Source organism: Microcaecilia unicolor, chromosome 7 (assembly GCF_901765095.1).
Source record: "Microcaecilia unicolor chromosome 7, aMicUni1.1, whole genome shotgun sequence".
Taxonomy (NCBI): domain Eukaryota; kingdom Metazoa; phylum Chordata; class Amphibia; order Gymnophiona; family Siphonopidae; genus Microcaecilia; species Microcaecilia unicolor.
Genome location: NC_044037.1, coordinates 304,869,082 through 304,895,205, shown reverse-complemented (window position 1 = coordinate 304,895,205; position 26,124 = coordinate 304,869,082). Strand labels below are relative to the sequence as shown.

At 43.6% G+C, this 26,124-nt stretch overlaps 1 protein-coding gene across 1 annotated transcript in view; it reads left to right on the top strand.

The window, feature by feature from the left end:
* Positions 1 to 26,124, top strand: part of CFAP65 (cilia and flagella associated protein 65) — a 176,814-nt gene that overhangs the window by 113,894 nt on the left and 36,796 nt on the right. Inside the window, 4 exon segments of the mRNA XM_030210891.1 lie at positions 3,162 to 3,338; positions 4,626 to 4,692; positions 14,955 to 15,065; positions 19,739 to 19,930. Of these exon segments, the coding sequence (XP_030066751.1) occupies positions 3,162 to 3,338; positions 4,626 to 4,692; positions 14,955 to 15,065; positions 19,739 to 19,930 (547 nt within the window).

The window sequence follows — 26,124 nt, the reverse complement described above, 5'->3', positions numbered from 1 at the left end:
GGATCTTACCTCTTCCTTTTCACTATGTGTCTACCTGTAAGACAATGTATTTTCCTTTCTGGTTGGTTGGCTATTGAAGAGCTTGCTCACGTACGATGCTCAGAGGTCCATTTGGGGTGCATTTCTATTGCATTGCATCTCCTGGGAGGTGTTTTCAACCCCCAGGTTGCTTCTTTGCAGTCCCTCTTTTTTTTTTTGGGGGGGGGGGGTTAAATCCTAAGGAATACCCCCTCCCCCGCCTCAGCATTGGTGTTTATCTCAGTGCCAGGAGAGTGACCGCTCTTCTTGCGCTTGCCGCCTGGGTTCCAGCCACCGAGATAACCTTGTGCTCTTTTCCCTTGTGTAAGGATCCTTTTTCTATTCTCTCTACTTTTCACTTCAAAGTGGGTTGTCTCTCATTTCCACACTCTTGCTTTCGTGTGTGTTATGGAGATTCCGCTTCCATCTCCTCTTCCTGAATAGTCCTTGTCTGCTGCAGAGGCGAGTGTTGTTAGCTGCCTGCTTTACCGTTCTCTCTCAAGATTTTACTCTTTGGGTTCTGGTTCGGTGTTTCTTATTTCAGATTGCTGAGTCACTCCATTTTGAACCTAGTAACTGTCCTATTTTTTGTTTTCTATTGCATTCAAGTGAATTTCGCACGGACACTGAGTCCTTGTCTCAACTTCTGTTGGTCTTTTCATTGCAGTGGTGATTCTCACCAGAATCCTTTCATGATCTTCTGTCCCGGTGTGCGTGTTCTGTATCCTTTGCACTGCCAGTGTTCTTGGCCAACCTTTTATTTAGTTGCCAGCTAGAAGCCCCCAATCTCTATTCACGTTCCTTTTTTTTTTTCACTCAGCTGTGTGATCGCAGTGCTTGAGCCCTAGTTCATCCGTTAGCTTCCATCTGCTGCTGGGATCTGTACTGGGATCGGTGCTATTTAACACATTTATAAATGATACGGAAATCGGAATGACGAGTGAGGTGATTAAATTTGAAGATGACACAAAACTATTCAAGGTTGTTTAAAATATGTGCGGACTGTGAAATATTTTAGGAAGACCTTAGGAAATTGGAAGACTGGGTGTCCAAATGGCAGATGAAATTTAATGTGGAAAAATGCAAGGTGATGCACGTTGGAAAGAATAATCCAAATCACAGTTATCTGATACTAGGATCCACCTTGGGGGCCATCAACCAAGAAAGAGTTTTAAGTTTCATTGTAGATAGCTGAAATCTTCTGCTCAGTGTGTGGTGGCGGCCAAAAAAGCAACCAGGATGCTAGGAATTATTAGGAAAGGGATGGTGAATAAGACCGAAAATACTATAATGCCTCTGTATCGCTCTATGGTGTGACCTCACCTTGACTATTGCGTTCAGTTCTGGTTGGTGTATCTCAAAAAAGATATAGTGGAATTAGAAAAGTTTCAAAGAAGAGCGATGAAAATGATAAAGAGGATGGAATGCCACTCATATGAGTAAAGTCTGTAGAGGTTAGGGCTCTTCAACTTGGAAAAGGAGACAGTTGAGTGGACATATGATTAAGGTTTACGAAATCCTGAGTGGTGTAGAGCGAGAAGAAAATTGATTTTTTTTTACTTGTTACAAAAGTACAAAGACTAGGGGACACTCAAGGAAGATATATGGAAATATTTTTAACACAAATTGGAGGAAATACTTTTCCACTCAACGAATAGTTAAGCTCTGGAACTTTTTGCCAGAGAATTTAGTAACAGCAGTTAGCATATCTGGGTTTATAAAAGGTTTGGACAAGTTCCTGGAAGAAAAGTCCATAGTCTGCTATTGAGACAGTCATGAGGAAGCCACTGCCTGCCCTGGGATTGGTAGCATGAAATGTTGTCATGATTTGGGTTTCTGCCAGGTACTTGTGACCTGGCTTGGCCACTGTTGGAAACAGGAAACTGGGCTAGATGGACCATTGGTCTGGCCCAGTATAGCTGATCTTATGTTCTTATTGTGATTGGGTCTCTAACCAGAAATTTCCTGAGAGCTCTTTCTGCAGTGTGCTATTCTGCACTATTTTGTACAATGTGGGGGAAATCAGTGTTTAATAGATAACATAAAAGCTGGTTTGGTAAAGAGACTTGGTTAGTAAGTAGCTATGTGGTCACCAGACTTCATATACAGTTCTACAGAAGTCTAATGGCAACCAGAGAAAGTAATCCAATGGCATCAGTAGGAGAACGAATAGCCATTTGGTATGAATGGGTGTCCTGTCGCTCCATTAGTTTAATGATTCTGTGGGCACTAAATCAGCAGCAGTACATGCAGGACTTATTCTAGTATTGTTTTATGTTCAGTGCCATCCTTTTATGGGTTCTTTATTTTGCATTACTTTGGGCCTCTTTGCAAAGTAATTAATGCAGATTAATGACAAAATTTGACATGTGTTAATGGCAAACCTTCCATGGTAATGTTTTTGAGTGAAAGGGAGTGTTGGCATGTGGGGAGGCAGCTGCAACATTAATGTACAGTTATCACATGTTAAGTCAGGGGCTGTTACCATAGAAAGCAGTTAAGTGCACCTCTTTGCTAGGAGCCTGTCTTGCAGGTAACACACGTTAATATCTGTGCATGCCTTTCCGCCCTTTCTCCACTCTTTCCTTCCCCCTTCCTGACGTTAACATTTAATCTAGGTTTAGCACATAGTAACTGTATTTCCTACATCTTAAGGATATTTTAATGTGTGTTACCTACTTAATGCACTTGAAGAACCATCTTAAACACCTACATAGTAACATAGTAACATAGTAGATGACGGCAGAAAAAGACCTGCATGGTCCATCCAGTCTGCCCAACAAGATAAACTCATATGTGTATACCTTACCTTGATTTTTACCTGCCTTTTTCAGGGCACAGACCGTACAAGTCTGCCCAGCAGTATTTCCTGCCTCCCAACCACCAGTCCCGCCTCCCATCACCGGCTCTGGCACGGACCGTATAAGTCTGCCCTCCACTATCCTCGCCTCCCAGCCACCAACCTCTCTTCCCCCACCTGCTCTGCCACCCAATTTCGGCTAAGCTTCTGAGGATCCATTCCTACTGCACAGGATTCCTGCACTTGAAGAACCATCTTAAACACCTAATGCTTCTTAGTGACTAGGCCTTTTTATGATTTAGTACAAGTGTGTTTCAGCCAGGGTTTCTTACTGCCTTCCTAGGACCTTTCTTTTCCCCGTTGACCAGCAGATCGAAATGGAGTGCTGGGCAGAGAGTGGAGAGTATGACCCCAATGAATTTCAGCATCTCAGAATCCAGGACAGTAAACTGTTCACTATTTCTCCAAAATCGGGCAACCTGAACCCAGGGCAGCATCAGATCCTACAGCTCACATACAGGTACAGTGATAGCTCCTAACGTGGCACACCACTAAGACTGGCATCTCTTTCACATCTGAAATGTTTAATTACTTACTATATATCAGCAGAAGTGTATGTAATCTGATTGCGGCTATCATTGCATCTGAATTCATATTAAGTTTGGTCAGATTTTTAGGCTGATTTCTTCAGATGCTTTCTCTTTGGTAGGGAAACATTTTCTTGTAGACCAAAAGTTCTACCATTTTGCCATTGCCTCCTTTTTAACACCAGCACCTCTGAGTCATTGGTTATGGTCTGTTCTTATTCCAACCAGATTCCCATTTCTGGCCTCTAGATCTGGGCATCTGTGAGCGGGATATCTAGTCCTAGGTTTTTATGTTTGGATTCAAGAAGCTGGCTGAGGCATTGGATCCTACGATGTTTCGTGCCCTCGATATCCCAATTTTATTTCTCTATTTGTTTACATGGGTTAAATACAGCTTTCCAAATAGTTCAAAGTGCATACCAAAGTATTGTAAATAACAGTAGAGTGAACAAAGAAACTGCGCAGAATAAAGTCTGGGGGGCAGTTCTGTAACTGGGCACCACGTGTTAGGTGCCACGATCATAAGTGCTGAGGGCCACTTCTGTAATGGCAGCATAGAAGCATAATCCTGCATTTGTGCACATAGAGGTAGGCATGCATAACTGGGCATATCTAAGTGCTACATGTCACGCACTGTAAATTACACATGGAAGTGGGAGCCCCGTCCTTGCCCCTCATGCAGTTACGTGCCAGTTATCTCGCCCCTTTTGGGCGCATGGCATGCGTAAGTTCACGCCCGCAGCTATAGAATTGTCTTAGCTGGGATAGATACAGTGAGGACATTGAATGTTTTCTGTCTTTGTTACATGTATTCCCCTGAGGTTTCCTTCTTTTATTTATAATGTAAAAGAGATCTGGAAGGAGTAGAAATTAATAGTTCAGACATGCGCTGGCAGCCAGTTCTTCCCAAACTAGTACAATATAAGGGAACCAGAGTACCCTGAAGCTTCCAAAGGGCAATAATGAGACCAGTTTTACCTGCTTAAATGGACTTTTTGATTATTGCCCACCCTGTACACATTTTTGCTTTTATTATAGCAAAACACCCTGCAGATCAAAACTGCCTGAGTAGTTTGATTATCTGCCTTTAAATCAGAACTCATGTCAGTCAGGAGGTAGTGACAGAGAGGTAGGCCACATGCCAGGTTTTGATTCTTTTGAAATTCTAAATATTGTGGAAATAATTAATACTCTCTTTTTTTTTTCTTCTTGCATGGAAGGCATGACGTCATCGGCACTGACCGACTGCCAGTCTTACTGAAGGTTTCTCATGGTCGGGAGATTTTGGTAAGACCTCACTGACCTCTCTCTGTCACGCTCTGGCTGTGTTAAAGTTCCATGATCTTCAATAGACTTGATTGAGAAAGTGTAGCTTCATAAGCTGTTGGGGGCCAGTATACTAGGTCATCAATTTAGAGTTGAGATAATTCATCTTAATCCCCCCACTAAAAAAAAAAACATTGTGTCTGTAATACAATTAGAGGAAGCCACTGGAAATACAATGTAAAGCTCTGTGATTCACTTATAAGAAATGTTAGGATTCCTAGAAATCCATTGCAAAGCTATGTCGTTCATTTCTAGTATCCCTTGGAGTAAGCATTAGTGGAATGGAGGAGCGGTTAGTCCTAAGGAAGCCAGGGTTCAAATTCCACGGACTCTCTGGGTAACTTGGGCAAGTCTCTTCACTCACTGTTGTCTCAGCTGCAAACTTAGGGGACTGCAGCTTAATGCCAGAATTTTTATTGCAGAGTATGTAGAGGAGGAGGGGTAGAACACGGAAGGTGGGGGCTGAAACTAAGGTGAGAAAGCGGAAAGGCGAGGTTTGTTTAGGAATTGGTTTGCCAGAAGTGTAAGCTCTTGACCATGGAAAAAGAAGAGGAAGATTCCTGGTCCTTGGAGCAAAGAAAGTGGACCTATAAGGCTACCACATTAACTTTATCCTAACAGGACCTGAAACCAAGGTTTATAAGCTTCAGTATCAGCAATATTGGAAAATAGGGATCGGCTATATGTGTTTTAGGACCTGCAATTTCTCATTGGTCACAGGAGATCACAGACTGATGTTTAATAGAAACACTGCCATATGGGATCAAAAAAATTCCCAGTTCACAGGATATGGCTTGAGGGTGTTCCTTGACCATCATCTCAGCTGCGATTGACAGAACTCAGGATTGGGGAAACCACATTCTCTTTAAAATACTACTACTACTACTACTACTTAACATTTCTAGAGCGCTACTAGGGTTACGCAGCGCTGTACAACATAAACTACTACTACTACTACTACTACTACTACTATTTAGCATTTCTATAGCGCTACAAGGCATACGCAGCGCTGCACAAACATAGTAGAAAGACAGTCCCTGCTCAAAGAGCTTACAATCTAATAGACAAAAAATAAAGTAAGCAAATCAATTAATGTGTACAGGAAGGAGGAGAGGAGGGTAGGTGGAGGCGAGTGGTTACGAGTCAAAAGCAATGTTAAAGAGGTGGGCTTTCAGTCTAGATTTAAAGGTGGCCAAGGATGGGGCAAGACGTAGGGGCTCAGGAAGTTTATTCCAGGCGTAGGGTGCACAGAAGGCGCGAAGTCTGGAGTTGGCAGTAGTGGAGAAGGGAACAGATAAGAAGGATTTATCCATGGAGCGGAGTGCACGGGAAGGGGTATAGGGAAGGACGAGTGTGGAGAGATACTGGGGAGCAGCAGAGTGAATACATTTATAGGTTAGTAGAAGAAGTTTGAACAGGATGCGAAAACAGATAGGGAGCCAGTGAAGGGTCTTGAGGAGAGGGGTAGTATGAATAAAGCGACCCTGGCGGAAGATGAGACGGGCAGCAGAGTTTTGAACCGACTGGAGAGGGGAGAGGTGACTAAGTGGGAGGCCAGCAAGAAGCAGATTGCAGTAGTCTAAACGAGAGGTGACAAGGGTGTGGATGAGGGTTTTGGTAGAGTGCTCGGAAAGAAAGGGGCGGATTTTACGGATGTTGTAAAGAAAGAAACGACAGGTCTTGGCGGTCTGCTGTATATGAGCAGAGAAGGAGAGAGAAGAGTCAAAGATGACCCCAAGGTTTCGAGCTGAGGAGACAGGGAGAATGAGAGAGCCATCAACAGAAATAGAAAACGGGGGGAGCGGGGAGGTGGGTTTGGGGAGGAAAATGAGAAGCTCGGTTTTGGTCATATTTAATTTCAGGTGGCGTTGAGACATCCAGACAGCGATGTCAGACAAGCACGCTGAAACTTTGGTTTGGATGCAAGGTGAGATATCAGGGGTAGAAAGGTAGATTTGGGAGTCATCAGCATAGAGATGGTAGGAAAAGCCATGGGATGAGATTAATGAACCAAGAGAAGAAGTGTAGATAGAAAAGTACTACTACTATTTAGCATTTCTATAGCGCTACAAGGCATACGCAGCGCTGCACAAACATAGAAGAAACAAAGAAGGACGGTCCCTGCTCAAAGGAGCTTACAATCTAAAGAACGAAATGTAATCAGATGATACCATGCTTTCCAACCGCTAATGAGGCCAGATACCAGCGATTACTAACATCTTCTTTTCCACATTTGGTGGCCATCTTCAATTAGACTACAAAAAATGTATGTGCTATTTAGAAGAGCAGTGGAGACATTTTTGTTTCAAAAATATTTGTTGCCTAATAACTGATAATAGCTTACTCATATATATTTTTAAATTGTTTCAATCTAGTAGTTATGTAGGAATTGATTATCAGCTAATGTTCATGTAATTCCTGGATCGTTCCACTCGCAGAGAACTGTGTAAGTCATTGCGGACTTTAAGAATCTGAATGTAACGTACTATGATAGTTTCCAACTTTCTTGGCAGCATTGCAACAGCAAGAAGTTTTTATAGAGAAGGACAAATGTATTCTCTTAGTCAATCTGATCATATAAATTCTTATTTGTATGACCTACACTAGCTGCCGGTGGAGCTGCGGGTGCAGTTTAAATTAGGGACTTTAGGATCCAAGATGGCCGCACGCTAACGCACCTTGCTGCTGCTGTAACGCTATTCTAAGATGCCTAAGCGTAGAGGAAGAGCTGCTGCCCGAGTTTCCCAGACCTCCTCCCAAATACCTGGACCGTTGGATCGGTACATGCAGCGGAGGACTGGTGTGGAATCCGGGGCTGCTCTGAGGCGAGACACTGGCGAATTGGAGGAAATATCGGTGTCTCTTGAGCTGGAAACAACTCTCAGCCCCAAACAGAGACTCCCACCCCCACAGCCAATGGCAGCGAGTTCCCCGCTTCCTGGTTCGCTGAGTGGTGAAGTAGCTTCGGCGAAGGAAACCCAGAGTCAGCTTCAGATAGCGGAGGAGGGGAAGTTGTTGTCCCCAGGAGAAACTCGCCAACCAGAAACGGCAGGGGATTTACAAGCGACTGGATCGGGGAAGATTGAACAAGAATTTACATTTTCTTTGGACCTCATTACCAAGCCCGAGACGGTAACTATGGATTCATTATGGGATCTTATGTCCCGTTTGGGACAGATGTTTCTAGCAATTTCAACTAAACAATCCCTAAAAATTAATGACTTGGAGGAAAAGACTGAAAAACAGAAGGTAGAGCTTGAAAAGTTGACTCTTAGAATGGAGAAAATCGAGCAATCTGTAAAAAAATTAGAGGACACTCAATTTTTGCTTATGAAGGATTTAACCAATTTAAAAATTAAATCGGAAAATTTAGAGAACTATGCCAGGAATTTGAATTTACGTTTTATTAATTTTCCTAGTGTACCAATGGTTAAGCCTGGTGATATGCTGAAGAGATACTTGATAGAGAATTTAAATATACCTGAAGCCAACTTACCTCCATTTTCAAAGGTCTTTTATCTTCCACAAAAAGTATTGAGTCAAAATGTGCAACAAATATCAAATATTTCTGCTTTTCTGGAGACCTCAGATACCCAACAGGCCACGCCAGCAACTTTGGTTGCCACAGTGGCCCTATTTCCTGACAAGCAATGGCTCTACCAAATGTTTTTCCGGCATAGGGAGAAGCCATTCCTTGGTTTACGAATTTCACTGTTTCCTGACTTCGCCAGAGAAACTCAGCAGAAAAGGAAACGATTTCTCATGATGAAAACTGCTGTTATTCAAGCAGGGGGGGACCTTTTTTTTTAGGTACCCCTGCAAGCTTGATAATGTAAAATATACCTTTACCGATCCACTTCAACTCTCCAAACTAATCGCTTCTAAGACAACAACGGGAGTAATTTAATTAATCACCTAGTCCTGCGCGGATAGCCTTTTTCTTTTTTGTATTAATGATTTCTTTGTAGATTCCTCTGGTTTAAGTTTTGGATCCCCTTGTTGTTGGACTTGAGTGAATTTTGAAATATTATGAATATAATACGTTAGTTTTTCCTTTTATATTATGGAATATTTCACTTTCTGTCAGGATGTTATGCCTGAAAATATATTGTAAAATAATAAAAATAAAAAATAAATTAGGGACTTTAATTTTCAGGATATTGCATGGTGAAGCCCCATACTGTCTTGTGAAAATGGTCAGTATTTCTACTACTGTAGTTATAAGTCTGACTATTTAAAGAGACAATGAGGGGCATTTTCGACCGGGGACACCCATCTCAGAGGATGGCGCCGCGAAGGGGTGGGGCTGACCGTATTATCGAACGAGATGGCCGGCCATCTTTCGTTTCGATAATACGGTTGGGGCCGGCCAAATATCAGAGATGGCCGGGTTTGAGATGGCCGGCATCGGTTTTCGCCCGTAATGGAAACCGAGGCCGGCCATCTCAAACCCGGCCAAATCCAAGGCATGTTGTCGTGGGAGGAGCCAGCATTTGTAGTGCACTGGTCCCCCTCACATGCCAGGACACCACCCGGCACCCAAGGGGGCACTTCTAAAAATTAAAATAAAAATAGCTCCCAGGTGCATAGCTCCCTTACCTTGGGTGCTGAGCCCCCCAAAACCCACTCCCCACAACTATACACCACTACCATAGCCCTAAGAGGTGAAGGGGGGCACCTACATGTGGGCACAGTGGGTTTGGGTGGGTTTTGAAGGGCTCCCATTTTCCACCACGTGTAACAGGTGGGGGGGGGGGGGGGCCTGGGTCCGCCTGCCTGAAATCCACTGCACCCACTAAAACTGCTCCAGGGACCCATATACTGCTGCGATGGACCTGAGTATGACATTTGAGGCTGGCATAGAGGCTGGCAAAAAAAGCTTTTAAAGTTGTTTTTTTGAGGGTGGGAGGTGGTTAGTGACCACTGGGGGAGTCAGGGGAGGTGATCCCCGATTCCCTCTGGTGGTCATCTGGTCAGTTCGGGCACCTTTTTGGGACTTGGACCTGAAAAAAAGGGACCAATAAAGTGGACCAAATTCTTGCCAGGGACACCCTTCTTTTTTCCATTATCAGTCGAGGGCGTCCATCTCTTAAGCACGCCCCTGTCCCACCTTCGCTACCCTTCCGACACGCCCCCGGGAACTTTGACCGTCCTGGCGATGGAAAGCAGTTGGGCTCTCCCAAAATCGGCTTTCGATTATACCGATTTCGCCGGCTTCAGGAGATGGCCGGCCATCTCCCAATTTGTGTCGGAAGATGGCCGGCGATCTCCTTCGAAAATAAGCTGGAATGTCTGTTACGTTTTCTGCCAGTACGTGATGTTAGGTTTAAAGAGTTTGTTGCCAACTTCTATTTCTTACAAGGCAGTATCTTTCTGGAATTTATTACTGTTAGAACTTCGAATGAAGAGAAATTATTTACTTTTTAGGACATCATTAAAGGCTTTTCTATTTCAGAAATATTTTTAATGCATCATCTTGAGCTTCCAATTCATTAGTTTTTAATGCTTAAATGTCTGATTTGTATCCTCTGAAGATATGGTTCATTTGTTATTTTCCTGTGACCTGCTTTGAATTAATCACAGTATTAGCAGGATACAAGTGCAGTACAATGTAATGTAATTGGCTTGGTACACATTGAGGATAGGTGTTGCAAGGTTCTTCATTATCCTCCACACTGTGCAGCCTCTGTTTGGTATCATTCTCTGCAAATTTCCAGGACTATTCACTATTTAACCACGCTCCTGGTGACATCATTGAGGTGCCAGTGGTTTTCACTGTGAGCCCTGCACCAGAGAAGAACCTCTGTGCGATGCTGAGTGTCATCTTTTCAACTGCTAAACTGTCTCTCCATGTTGTCAACTCCCAGGACTGTTCCTCATCTAGCCATGCACTTGGTGAAGTCACTGGGGCACCAGTGCTTTTCACTGGGAGCCCTGTGTCAAAGGTGCTGTGTGATGGAGGTAGCAAACCAACTATGTCACATGATGTTGAGCAATGCTTAGGGCAGAATTTGGGCATTGAAGGGTGAAGAAAGTTTGGAGGTAAGCACTCCTTGTTCTGACTGTGACTTTTTGGAATAGTTCACTTAGATCTGTTCTAGATAAACCTGCACCTGCACAAGACGTTCCTTTTAACCCTATACCAGTCCTTGTTCTTGGTTCAGTTCTGCTTTACGTCAATTGAGGAAAGAACTTAGAAAGGAGGAACATAAATGGAAGGAAAAGAGTGATGGTGAAAATACAGAATCTTATAAATTAAAACTGGAAGAATTTAGACTAGTTTTGTCCACTGTGAGGAATGAATACTGTCAGAGAACGATAAGGAAAATGATAAATAGACCTAAGACCTTGTTTAGTATTGGTACAATATTTGACTCAAGACAAGCAACAGGTGTCTAGCCTGGGCTTTTTCTCACCAGAAGAGTTTAGTTCCTTCTTTTGCAAAGAAAATTGCTGATAAGTTTGAATGTGATAAAGATGAACAAAGTGTTACTTTTGATTTGGTTTGGGACTCATTTGACAAGGTCAGGGAGAAGGAGATTTGGAAGTTATCACAATCCCTTAATCCCTCTATGGCTTCTGAAGATTTGTGTTCAACTGTGATACTTTGTCAAGTAAGTCCTTTGTTAGGATCGAGGTTGTTACCTAACTCTTTAAAATGAGCTACTGTTCAAACTTTGCTAAAAAAAGAACATGCTGAATACTAGAGTTGCTAATTATTGACCAGTGTCAGTGTTACCTGCTATGCTAAAATAATTGAGAAAGTGGTATTGTTTCAATTATGTGATTTTTTTTTTTGGAAAGGGCTAATGTATTAGATCCTTTCCAATATGGTTTTTGAAATGGACATAGTACTGAGTCCTTGCTAATTTCCATTGCTGATGTTCCCTTTTACAAAGTGGTGCTACCGATTAGCATGCGCTGAATGTGAAGAAGCCCATTCAATTCCCATGGGCTTCTTCAAATTCACGCAAGCTAATTGGTAGCACCACCTTGTAAAAGGAGCTCTGTATTAATAACATCATGATGTGGCTAAAACAAAATAAAGTGGTGATTAATATTGGAAAAACAGAAGTGATGGTAGTATGTGATCCCCCTTTACTTGATGTGCCTGCTCAGATTAAAATACAAGATCAGGAAATAAAGATAGTAGATCAAAGTTCAAAGCCTTGGTGTGATTATCGATACACGATTAACTTTTACATCACAGATATGTTCATTGGTAAAAGCCTAGGATTTCGCCTGAAGATTTTAGATCAGTGCTTCAATGTACTATCCTACTACTACTACTTATCATTTCTATAGTGCTACAAGGCATACGCAGCGCTGTACACCATACACAAAAAAGACAGTCCCTGCTCAAAGAGCTGACAATCTAGATAAGACAGGTAAACAGACAGAACAATTAAGGGTAAGGGAGTAAAGAGGTGAGGATAAAAGGACAGGGTAAGTGAGCAGTGGTTAGGAGAAGAGGATAGATAAGAGAGATCTTGTCCTAGGGTGTCCCGCTGCTCTACTGGGATGTCTCTGTGGCCAGTCTACTAAGAATACTGGCTCCTCCTACATCCCAATGGCTTGATTTTGTGCGTTTTTCATGTGGATGGTTTTTTTTCCCGAAAGTGGACCAAAAAGATAAACACACAGAGCACAAAAACATCTAGCAAGTGGCCATTTCAAACTTTTTTTTACTGTTTCGACAATGGCTATTCTGATTCTGAATGATTTGAGCAAAATGTCCAAAGTCGGACTTAGTTGTCATATCGAAAATGCTCCTCTATCTTAACTAAATAAATAACAATAATTAAATAATAATAAAATGCACGCTGAAGTAAGTGTTAAATGTTGCAAAGCTGCATTATTTTATTTATTTACTTACATTATGACATTTATATCCCGCATTATCCCAAACAAGTTTGAGTTCAATGTGGCTAACAATAAACATTTGCAAAAAGTACAATACAATTAGTATTAGCATACAGTAATAATTCAATACACAAACTTCACTATACCCAGCCAGGCAGATTGAATATGCATGAGAGAGGTTTGCATGCACTTCCTTCATTGTATGCAAATCTCTCTCATGCAGTTCATTGTGGGTATCCTGAAAATCTGACTGGTTAGGTGTCAGACTTTGAGTTCTTTTACCAAGTAGAGCGCTGCTGAGCCCGGTACTCGGACCAGGTTCTGCTTGGCGGCTGGACAGCTCCGAGTTTCACCTGCGCTGACCGCCATTCCCCAGAGGTTGAGCCCCTAGGTGCGGGCAGCCTGCAGGACTTACAGGATGGAGCTGAAAGCGGGGTGATGAATGTATCAGCCAGGCAGGCAGCAGGTCAAGAGAGTAATCCAGGTATAAGCGGCAGTCAGTAGGCAGGCAAGAGAGTAATCCAGGTACAGGCGAAAGTCAGTAGGCAGGCGGCAGGCATCAGAGTAATCCAGGTACAGGCAAAGTCAGTAGGCAGGCGGCAGGCAGAAGAGTAATCCAGGTACAGGCAAAGTCAGCAACGAGGGACAAGTAGATAAGAAGCAAACTACTGAGCAAGTAACACCTACCAAAGTAAAAGCCGAAGCATGGAGTCCAGAAAGAGCTCAGCTGATAAAGTGCTGGCATGACATCAGCAGGAACCAGCAGGGAGAAGGAGCACAGCCATAGAACACGAGCAGGGGAAGGAGGAACTGGAAGACCAATAGGAGAGAAGCAAGGGAAGCCAGGCAGAGGGGGAGCAGACCCAGGTGGGTGGAAGCAAAGCAATCAAGGAGCCTGGAAGCCAGGCAGAGAGAGAGAGAGAGAGAAAGAGAGAGCAGAAACAGGTGCATGGAAGCAAAGCAATCAAGGAGCCTGGAAGCCAGGCAGAGAGAGAGAGAGAGAGAGAGAGAGAGAGAGAGAGCAGAAACAGGTGCATGGAAGCAAAGCAATTAAGGAGCCTGCAACCACCGCTCTCTGAACAAACCCATAGAAGAACTACAAACACATGGCTCAGGGCAGTGTCAGTCAAGTGTGTGTGTCGACGGGACCCCGCGCAGCCCGAGGACACCGCTTGCGTTGAGGTAGGGGACATTACATTAGAACTTGGTTAAGAGCCCCTGCTCAAGCTGATGCTCCTGGCACAGTGGTAAAAATTGACCCCCCCAAACCTATCCTTGATTAATATGAAGCAGTGGCGTAGCCAGACCTAGTATTTTGGATGGGCCCTTCCACACCATACCATACCCTCCACCCCCCGGAGATCTAAAAAAAATGTAGGTTTTTTTTCCACCTACCTCATCAACATCTCTTCTCCGTGGCCTCTGAACCCCATCCTTCCCCGGTGTACTTTACAAGTGACCCCGGCGCCTGCAGTGATCCATTATTGCTGCTTGAGCAGATCTCACAGGGTTCTATGAGCCAGATCCCACCAGACAGGAAGCAGGAAATTACATCAGCAAGGGTTGGACCCAGCTGATGGAAGCCTGTGGGACCAGCGCAGGCAGCAATAATGGATTACTGCAGGTGCTGGGGACACCTGTAAGGTACACCGGTGAGGGACAGGGTTCAGCAGCGGGCAGACAGATGCCGGGGTGCCGGGGAGGAGGAGAGATTTTGATGTGGAGTTCTGCCACTGGGTGGGCCTGAGCCAAGAATGGGTGGGCCTGTGCACACCCAAGCCCACCTGTAGCTACGCCACTGATATGAAGTAGCCCATACCAACCCCAGATCCTTTGATCCCTAGTTAATATGAAATAATCCAGGTAAAAATTTATTCTGAGGCATTGCAGATTAGTGAACTCCATAGTCAGTTTTCTTGCACTATAACAGAGCAACAATACACTATGCACCACATATCAGTACATAGGCCCCTTAGATTGTAAGCCTTCTAGGATCAGTGAGAAATATTTTCTAGAGGGTGATGTTATAACAGAGTGCTTACTTAGGTGCTAATTTATGAGGAAAAGTAGGCACCTGCTTCTCTTTATAAAATATTAGCTCCTCTTCAATCCTCCAGACCAGTCTGGATGCATAAATTTATACTCTCCTGCCAGCAGATGGAGACATTATAAAGGTCTACCATTTAGTTCTCGGAAACCTTAGCAAAAATCTTAGAAACATATTATAAAGTCTATCATTCAGTTCTTCCCCTGTCTTCTCATTCTTACTCTGTCTTTTCTCCGTCCGTCTCTCTCTCCTCATGCTTCCTGCTTGTCTCTCCTGCATGCTTGAATAATTCTTCTTGCCTCATTTCCCACAGTTGAATTTCATTGGAGGAACGGTGGCAAAGGATCGCCGCTATGTTCATTTCACCTCCAGCAGACACCAGTTCACACCTGTGGTTATTGGCTCTACCAGTCCACCTAAACAGGTGAGTTATCTTGAGTCGTGAGAGTGATAGGGAAATGAAAGCATGATGGCCGGCTGCCACTCATTCACTGCTACATGAATTTATAACTAATTGCAAGCTACTGATTGAGCAGGCAAATACAGCATGACTGTGTAGTGATAGTGACCTCTAGCTTAGAAATGATTCCTAATCGTGGTTGGGATTATGGGGTTTGTGCTATTAATACTGCTCAATAGAAACAGATAAAAGACCATATGGCCTATCCAGTCTGCTCATCCATGCCATCTACTCCCACTGTCACTCCCTTAGAGATCTTATGTATTTGTTCCAAGCTCTCTCAAATTCAGATACTGTTTTCATCAGGTTACTTCTGAGTTTATCCCCTCTCACCTTTATCCTACGTCCCCTCATTCCATAGTTTCCTTTCAGTTGAAGCATCTCTATCATATCTCCCCTCTCCCACCTTTCTTTCACAATATACACATTGAGATCTTTAAGTCTGCCCCATGTGCTTTATGACAAAGACAACTGACCATTTTAGTAGCCACCCTCTGGACCAACTCTATCCTCTTTATATCTTTTGGAAGATAAGGTCTCCAGAATTGTTCACAATATTCTAAATGAGGTCTCACCAGAGTCTTATACAGGGGCATCATCACCTCCTTTTTCTTACTGGCCATTCCTCTCCCTATGCACCCAAGCATTCTTCTAGCTTTTGCATTCACCTTTTCTACCCGTTTGGCCACCTTAAGGTCATCCCATACGATCACACCCAAGACTCACTCCTCTTTCATGCACAAAAGTTCTTCACCCACTAAACTGCGCTGTTCCTTTGGGTTTTTGCAGCCCAAATGCATGACCCTGCGTTTTTTAGCATTACATCTTGGCCGCCAAATTCCAGACCATTCCTCTATCTTTGCTAAGTCCTTCCTCATGTTATCCACTCCATCAGGGGTGTCTACCCTATTGCAGATTTTGGTATTACCAGACAGCCCTTTAGCAATATCACTTATGTAATACCCCATTGAAATGGGTATTACTAAACAGAACATGCAAGGACTCTCCAGAGTTTCTGGGAGAAAGGAGTGAGCTCAATGGGTGGACTGTGATCTAGCCCGGGAGGTGTTTGAAAGTTAATAAATGTAAGTATTGTGCAAGGCATGAGGGTTTTTGATTACCTGTACCCCTGTCGGGACCCTTGGAAGAGAGGGAGGTCTTGAATAGACAGAATAAACCAAGGCTGAATTATGGTGTAGTTGCTACTCCTAACTGTAGCAACTGAGAAGGAGTATGGTGCTCTGGGTGGAAGCAAGGACCAGAGCAGAGGAAGCCTGTTCAAGTCCAGGGTGCAGCTCTAAGAAGTGCATCACTGGAAGAAGGACAGCCAAAAGGTTCTGTGTCTGAAGGAGAACCGGATTGTGATCAGGATTATCAGGAGCAGCCTTAGATTATTACTTGGCCAAAGGGATGGGTAAAGGACTGGGGGAGCTGTGAATATGTGCATAATTAATATTCATATTGGAAATTTTGGAGCCGTGGCTGAGACTGTGGTACATTGTCTTGATTGGAGGAAAGAATCACTTAAAAACAAATGCCTGGTGTAAATAAGAATTTACAAAGAGGTTTACCTGCCTGTTGAGAAAGTTCAGTAAAGTTTACTGTGCATAATATTAAATCCTTGTAGTACAGTGTGGTCTTTGGAGCAGGAGTGAGGACGCTTGCTCTCCGGACTGGCCGGGTACCATTGAGAAGTCCCACTTAATTCCCCATCACTTTCCAGCTCTCTATTCCGGCCTTGTCCCATGCCCAAGCTCGGAGGGGGATCTTTGTGACTGTGTGAGTTGGAGAGAAACTGTGAAAGAGAGAGAAAACCATATCCCTGTGGCCCAGGTCTGCTGGGGGTGTCTGAGCCCCTGAGGCGAACTGAGCTAGTGTAGAGCAAGACCTGGGTTACACTTACAAAAATGTTAAAAAGAACCGAACCTTGTGGCACACCACTGGTAACATCCTTTTCCTCTGAATGAGCTCCATTTACCACTGCCCTCTGTTGCCTTTCACTCAACCAGTCACTTCCAAGCACCATATGAATTTTGAGAACTGGCATGACATCCATTTGTCTGAATGCTGAAACCGCAGGAGTCGCCAGATGACAAAACAAATGTCTCTCCTCCTATCCAGCTCCCCCTTGAGGACTTCTAGTATCATATCTGGTATGATCTGCTGCCCGTCTCATCTTCCGCTAGGGTCGCTTTACTCATACTACCCCTCTCCTCAAGTCGCTTCACTGGCTCCCTATCTGTTTTCGCATCCTGTTCAAGCTTCTTCTACTAACCTATAAATGTACTCAATCTGCTGCTCCCCAGTATCTCTCCACACTCGTCCTTCCCTACACCCCTTCCCGTGCACTCCGCTCCATGGATAAATCCTTCTTATCTGTTCCCTTCTCCACTACTGCCAACTCCAGACTTCGCGCCTTCTATCTCGCTGCACCCTACGCCTGGAATAAACTTCCTGAGCCCCTACGTCTTGCCCCATCCTTGGCCACCTTTAAATCTAGACTGAAAGCCCACCTCTTTAACATTGCTTTTGACTCGTAACCACTTGCCTCCACCTACCCTCCTCTCCTCCTTCCTGTACACATTAATTGATTTGATTTGCTTACTTTATTTCTTGTCTATTAGATTGTAAGCTCTTTGAGCAGGGACTGTCTTTCTTCTATGTTTGTGCAACGCTGCGTACGCCTTGTAGCGCTATAGAAATTTTAAATAGTAGTAGTAGTAATGGGTTACAGCAGATATTTCCTTGGTCATGTTAGGCATATAATAGTCCCAGGCCCTTTGAGAATGATATTCTCAAGTTTGAAGAGATCAAGCAGTTTTCTCTTTGTGGGTGCCTAACAGATGTCAGTAGCCAAAATCTCCCTGCTCACAGCATCGTTCTCTGATGAGGACCAATGTCGATGCTTTCTCATGTCTGCTCAGTGCATGGCATTGGTGTCAAGGACCTGTATGGATCTGCGCCCAGTTTGGGGCATAAGGATTTACACCAATTGAACCCTGGTTTAAATCCCACACGTAAATTAGACATGCATCCTTTGAATTCTATAACGCTGTGTGCAAATCCTAGAAATGCCCCTGACCCACCCATGCCCCTCCCATCACCACACCCACTTTTTGGATCCACGTGGAAAATTTTATGCTCACATCTTTATAGAATAGCGACTATAAAGATGTGTGTGTAAATTCAAATTATTGCCAATTAGTGCCAATGTTAGTGCCAAAATATCAGAATGAATTTGCTCATTAAGCAATTAAATTGTGTGCTTAATTTGCGCATGCAATTTTGAGCGCTATATATAGAATTAGGGGGAAAATGTTTACCCAATGTAACCTTGGACAGCTGGGAAGAATATTCAGAATGGATATGGATTACATCTATTCAAATTCCTTTTAAATTAACTAGGGAGAATATCTTGGTCAAAGTCTTAGCATCAGGTAATACTTATGAAGGAATACACCTTCCTCTTGGAGGCCAACGCAATTAAGCCCTTTACATCAGGGAAAAGAAGGTGGGGATTTTATTCTAAGTATTTGCTAGTCACGAAGAAAACTGAAGGACTCAGTCCCAACCTAGACTTACAGGCTTATTTTCGAAAGAGAAGGGCACCCATCTTTCGACACAAATCGGGAGATTGGTGTCCTTCTCTCAGGGTCGCCCAAATTGGCATAATCGAAAGCCGATTTTGGGCGTCCCCTACTGCTTCCTGTCGCGGGGACGACCAAAGTTCCTGGGGGCGTGTTGGAGGCTTAGCGAAGGCGGGACTGGGGCGTGCCTAACCGATGGGCATCCTCGAGCGATAATGGAAAAAAGAAGGGTGTCCCTGACGAGCACTTGGCCGACTTTACTTGGTCCATTTTTTCTTATTACCAAGCTTCACAAAGGTGCCCGAACTGTCCAGATGACCACCGGAGGGAGTCGGGGATGACCTCCCCTGACTCCCCCAGTGGTCACTAACCCCCTCCCACCCAGTTGAGGATGCCCAAAATCAGCTTTCAATTATGCCGATTTGGGCGACCCTATGCCAGCAAGGAAAGCCAACAGATGGGGCACAATTTTGGTGCCCTCATCCTGTGTGGCCCACACTAGCCACACATAGCTAGCTATGGCCTTAGACAATAGGTTTGGTCAGTCTGCTCTGTGGAATTTCTTTGAGGTTTAGAATCCAACTTCATCTCTTCTAAGGGCCATTTCATTCATTAACCAAAAAAAGCACAAACATTGAAAAGGTCTGTTGCTTACAAAAACATATTTCTTGTCTACCTGTTGGCAGTCTGTTCTTCCTGTGTTTCTCCTTTTTATGTTAAAGGTAGCCTGTAACTAGGGAGTCCCATTTGTGAGTGAGCAATTACTGTCTTGCTTATTCAAGGAGAAAACTGAGTTTCTTACCTATACCAGGTGTTGTATTAAGGTTCCTCTGTGTGTTGTCAAGTCTAAAGCTCTTCAGCTAAAGCTAGGGGATTCTTTTCCTGTGCCGGGCTGTGTCAGATGACATCACCCAATTGCGAGGACTTCCTATGATAGTATCTACAGAGAACACCTGTTATATGTAAGTAACTTGGTTTTCCTGGCAATTGATTGACTACTGCTAACTACTGCATGTATATAAGTAACAATGAACTTTGTCTTGGCTGCAGATCTATGAGCTGTACAATGGAGGAGCAGTGAACGTTGTGTATGAAGTTCAGCTGGATCCACTGAGGAACATCCAGCTGCAGAACTTCCAGCATCCTATTTTTCAGTGCTTAAACCCACGAGGGGAGATCCTGCCAGGCACTAGTGCTCTCATAGAATGGATATTCTCCCCACTGGAGGCCAAGACTTATTCTGTAAGGGACAGCAATCCAGCACAAGGTTAACATTCGTTCATAGAAGGACTAGGCTTCACACCTCAGGATTGCATGGACTAGAAACCTGGAGTGGAGGAGTAGCCTAGTGGCTAGTGCAGCGGACTTTGGTCCTGGGGAACTGGTCCTTGTGACTCTGGGTAAAGTCACTTAACCCTCCGTTGCCCTAGATAAATCACTTTGGATGTGGTTGCAAAAAACTGTAGAACTTAGAACTAATGCAAACAATTCCCTCAACTGCCAATTTACTCTTACATAGGGGTTAATTTCAGCTGTTTGTTCCATGAACAATAGAGTGACTAACTTTCTACAATCTTTTAACACATCAGTGAATATCTGGACAGACTGACACATGGTTTTTGTACATTGCAGTTGGCCTTACTTGTAGTGCTTTGTGTTTGTTTTAGGCTGTTGTAGCTTTTAGGAAACTAGCAGGAACATCACTGGTAACGGAATGACAAATTTTGGACATCAGCTTGAGAGAGTGGGTTTAGAACATGGCAGAAGTCAGTCCAGTACTTGCAACTGCACTACGCAGCCTATACAAAGTAATCCCCCCCCCCAAATAAAACAATAACATGTGTATGAACATTAGAATATTTGCAAAATGCAAATATCATAGCAGCAAATTGACTGAAGAACAGTAATGGAATGACAAACAGGTGCAACTGAAAAGTTGTCTAATCCACAACTACCATAAATCATGTTCAAGCTGCAGATAATCTACTATAATAAAACACACCCTCAACGTTCTGAGGACACTGACGTCACTGCAGGCACTCACACACCGGTTCGTAAGTTCATGGTGGTGAAGCCACAACACTCACCATGTCTTCATGCCCCGCCCTCGCGACACGTGATGACGTCGAGGGCGGAACAAGAAAACAAGGCAAATGAACGCATGGGGAGCAGTATACTCCTCCCCTTCCAAGAAATCCCAGCCGCCGCCGACGTGCCCATCACCCCGGCCCCTTTCGCCCAATCGCCCCGCCCCTTTCAAAGTACCGCCCCGCCCCCGGTAGCACACTCTTCCCCTCATCACCTTCCCTCCCCCCTGTCACCTCCCCTCCCCTTACGCCACTATCCCTGGTGGTCTAGCGGTACCTGTTCGCTCGGGCAGGAATGAAGGAACCCCCGCTTTCCTGCCCGGAGTGCTGCTGCTAGCTGCCCGGCTGCATCGTGTCTGAGTCCGGTTCTCGACGATTCAAAATGGCTGCCGAGAGTTGAAGCTGCCTTGCGAGACTTCAACTCACGGCGGCCATTTTGAAACGCCGAGAGCCGGACTCCCACACGATGCAGCAAGGCAGCTAGCAGCACCGCTACGGGCAGGAAAGAGGGGGCTCTTTCTTTCCTGCCCCGACCGAACAGGTACCTCTAGACCACCAGGGAGACTAGCGTAAGGGGAGGGGAAGGGACTCCCGTGCCCGCTAGCGCCCGTTTCATCAGAGGCAGAAACAGGCCTTTTTTACTAGTTTTTAAATAAAATCCAGTAAAGAGAGGACTGCAAGTATACACTGTTACACAATAATGATCCCGCAACAACTGGTGACATGAAGCAAACATGGTTCCAGGCAGTTTCTCAACAACTTGACAGCTGTCAAGCTGACTGTGAGGGAAATGAAATGTGTCCTGTTTACACAGGAATGACAGCGCTATTATGTTGTCATTAGTGCTAACAGCAACAACCTGTCTTCCATAAAATCTTTCTCGATTCCTTGTACATTATTTGACAAGTACAAGTTTTCCTCGATTGCCTTGACTGTTTTCTCCATTTTTCCCCCATCTTTCTCTTCTCTTTCCTGTTCATCTTATATTTTCTCTGTCACTTCATCTTTCTACGCTTCACCCTTCATACTGTCGTAATATCACTTGCTTATAATACGATACCAGTGGGTATGAAACACTGTGTACGTTTTGTGCCGCAGACCGCCCTGATACCATCCAGCGCATCTCACTGGCTGTGTATTTCCTCTGCAATGACCTTCAGAAACGTGACATTAGAGGCTTTCTTGGCAGCAGTCTGAGCAAAGGTATCGGCATTAGCAATGTGTTTTCCACTTCTAATTTCATTTCATGACTCCCCCTTTTCCACATTCCCAATGAAGAGAACTGCCACTGGACATCTAAATAATAAGCTACCTTTATAAGTGTGAGGTTGCAGAAGAATTTCTGCTTGAAATGTGCGGCTGACCCATCACTAGAGAATGCAACCTGCTTTAACTGTGGATGGTGTGTCTTGATCAAGGAATACACAATAGCATACTTGTTTTCAAGTTCATCACTCAGCAGTGCAAAACGTTTACCATGGCCCACACCAAGCCAACAGTATGCACTGAAGGTTGTCACTTGTTTGTGGCTCCAGTGAGCACTTTGTATCTCAGCCTGTGACTGAAGATTGAAATTCTCAGTAAAATCAACTTGCACAATTGCCAAACTTTCACACTCTGCATTTTTTTCTCCATATGAAGAAGTCACTTTGCTGCTTTTTGATGAACATGTGTTCATGAAAATATGGTAGCTCCTTCTCAAGACAGATGAAGCAGTCCTTTAGGGTTCCCAATTTCTCAAAAAAAAAAAGAAAATACCTCTTGAAATTATCAGCATACTTTTCACAGTCAGAAGTCATGCGCTGTTCCTGCTTTGAAAGAAGTCACGAAACTCAGCTGGCATCTCCTTAATATGTTTGCTAGTTCAGATATTAACAGGTTGAAATTTTCATGGTAGTGGCATAGGCACACTGCCACTGGTGTGTCCTGCTTAAAGTATAAGAACTGTGATCTTAGTGAATAGAATTTTGTATGACCGAATTTCAAAGTTGGATTTTCATCAAGAAACATTCCTGGATTGGCCGCTGTCGTGGACAGGATGCTGGGCTCAATAGACCCTTGGTCTTTTCCCAGTGTGGCATTACTTATGTACTTATGTCCTCTACTTGGCTCACTTTTATTACATAGAGCAGTGATTTAACCTATTGTGATGTCATAGTGGCTCATTCCACCAATAAGAGCCAACCTCATTAGTGATGTCACAATGGCTTGATTGTATAGAATGTTTGTACATTTGGGAAGCTCGCCAGGTGCCCTTGGCCTGGATTGGCTGCTGTCGTGGACAGGATGCTGGGCTCGATGGACCCTTGGTCTTTTCCCAGTGTGGCATTACTTATGTACTTATGAGAACCTCCTTTCATTTGAACAACATATCCCTGCTCTAGAATTTCTCCTTCTTACGACATGAACTTCTCACTATTATATTTAAAATCTGACTTGAAATGTAATGTTCTATAGAACTGTACTACAGCTTTACTTGCAGAAAAGTGAGCAGACCAAAGCAAACCAAAGTAGTATAAAGAAGAATTTATTAATTAAGAACATAAGAATAGCCATACTGTGTCAGGCCAATGATCCATCTAGTCCATTATCCTATTTCTAACAGTGACCAATCAAGGTCACAATTACCTGACAGAAACCCAATTAGTAGCAACATTCCATGCTACCAATTGTGGGCTAAGCAGTGACATCCCCCATGTCCGTCTCAATAACAGACTATGGACTTTTCCTCCAGAAAGTTGTCCAAACCTTTTTTAAACCTAGATACTTTAACTGCTATTATCACATCCTCCGGCAACGAGTTCCAGAGCTTAACTATTCTTTGAGTGAAAACATGTTTCCTCTTATTTGTTTTAAAAGTGTTTCCATGTAGTTTCATTGAGTTTCCCCTAGTCTTTGTACTTTTTGAAAGAACGAAAAATCGATTCACTTCTACCAGTTCTACACCACTCAGGGTTTATATAGACCTCAATCATATCCCTCCTCAGTCATCTGTTTTCCAGGTTGAAGAGCCCTAACCTCTTTAGCCTTTCCTCATATGGGAGGAGTTCCATCCCCTTTAACATTTTGGTCACTCTTCTTTGAACCTTTTCTAATTCTGCTATGTCTTTCTTGAGATACAGCAACCAGAATTGAACGCAGTTCTCAAGGTGATGTCACACCATGGAGCAATACAGAGGCATTATAATATTCTTGGTCTTATTTTGCATCCATTTCCTAATAATTCCTAGCATCCTGTTTGCTTTTTTGGCCGCTGCAACACACTGGGCAGAAGATTTTAGTATATTGTCTACAATGACACCTAGATCTTTTTCTTAGGTGCCGACTCCGAACTCCCAAGGTGGACTCTAGCATCATCAGTTCACTATAATTTGGATTATTCTTCCCAATGTGCATCACTTTGCATTTGTCCACATTAAATTTCATCTGCCATTTAGATGCTGAGTCTTCCAGTTTCCTAAGGTCTTCCTGCAATTTTTCACAATCCGCACGCATGTGTTTTGACAACTTTGAATAGTTTTGTGTCATCTGCAAATTTAATCACCTAACTCATTGTTCCATTTTCCAGATCATTTATAAATATGTTAAATAGCACCAGTCCTAGTACACATCCCTGCGGCACTCCACTATTCACAGTCCTCTTTAACATATAGCGGCAACCCCCCTCCAATTTGATCCACTTTATCATTGCGTTATAATTTTTACCCTGATAACACAGAGTCCCATTGATTGTCCTTCCACTAGGTCTCTGAAATGCCTATTATATCTACGTCTTAATTTAGTTCTATATACTCCAACTCTCCTATCTTATTTTTTTAAGGCTTCTAGCATTTGTGTATAGACACTTCAAATTGTGTTTTTTTTCCTAGCATCTACAAGCTGCTTTGAAGTTGACGGGGTAATTTACATCCTTTTACTCTGTTCTCCCATTAAACGCTCCTGGCTTTCTTTCACCATTATTGAAAACTCTCTGTTGGAATTCTCTAAGTGTCCTGTTTCAGTAGTATCCTTTGAGGATATTCCACTCTGAACCATGTGCTCCTGGGTGATTGTTGGCTTCCCCATCCCTATTTTAGTTTAAAACTGCTCTATCTCCTTTTAAAAAGTTAGCACCAACAACTTGGTTCCATCCCGTTTAAGGTGGAGTCCATCCTTTCAGAACAAGCTCCCCCTTCCCCAGAATGTCTGGTTCCTAACAAATCTAAATCCCTCATCCTTACACCATTGTCTCAACCATGCATTGAGACTGAGGAGCTCCGCCTGCCTCTTCGGTCCTGCATGTGGAATGGGGAACATTTTCAAAAATGCTACCTTGAAGGATCTGGATTTCAGCTTTCTACCTAGGAGCCTAAATTTGTCTTCTAGAACTTTCCTCTCACATCTTTCTACGTCATTGGTACCCACATGTACCAAGATAGCAGACTCCTCCCCAGAAGCATCTAAAATCTTATCTAGGTGATGTGTGAGATCTGCCACCTAAATGACCAGGCGATCCTCACCCCCACTAGCCACTCAGCTATCTACATGCCTAATGATCGAATCACCAACTACAACAGCTGTTGTAATCCTTCCGTCCTGGGCAGAAGCTCCTGGAGACACATTCTCAGTGCGAGAGGATATTGCATCCCCTGTTGGGCAGGTCCTGGCTACAGGATTACTTCCTACTTCACCAGGGTGATGCTGGCCTTCTAGGAGACCTTCCTCCCCCAAGGCAGCACAGGGACTGCCAGACTGGAAGTGGGACTTTTTTTACTTTAGGCCTCGTCTATGTACCTCTATGTCTCCCTCAGCTCCTCCAAGTCTGCTACTCTAGCCTCAAGAGAACATACTTGTTCTCTGAGAGCTAGGAGCTCTTTGCATCGAGAACACACATACCTCTTGCCAACTGGGAGATAATCATACATGTGACACTCAGTGCAAAAGACTGGATAGTAGCCCTCTTACTGCTGGACTGTTGTCTGCATCTTATTATTATTGTGCTGTTTAAACTTTGTAAGGTACTAGGGATATTAGATTAATATAAAGAACCTTAAGATTATATGGTATATTGTGTGATTTATTTAGTGTTTGCTTCTCAGAAAGTAATTACATGTAATTTAAACTCTAATGAAAACTCCTTTCTTGTTATACTAATTAAAATAATTGACTATTAGTTAAGACTATAATGAAGAGCAGTGCTAGGGATGGGTGGGAATTGGGGAGGGTGGGTAGGAATGGAGACTGAACTAGGCTTTGCTGTGCCTTCTAGAAGCTATCTGTTAATGTTGTATGCTGTGGCTGAAGTTTTAGAAGCTATGGAAAAAGGGTATGGAAACTAGTAATTAACATTTGCTTTTTAAAATTCTGTCT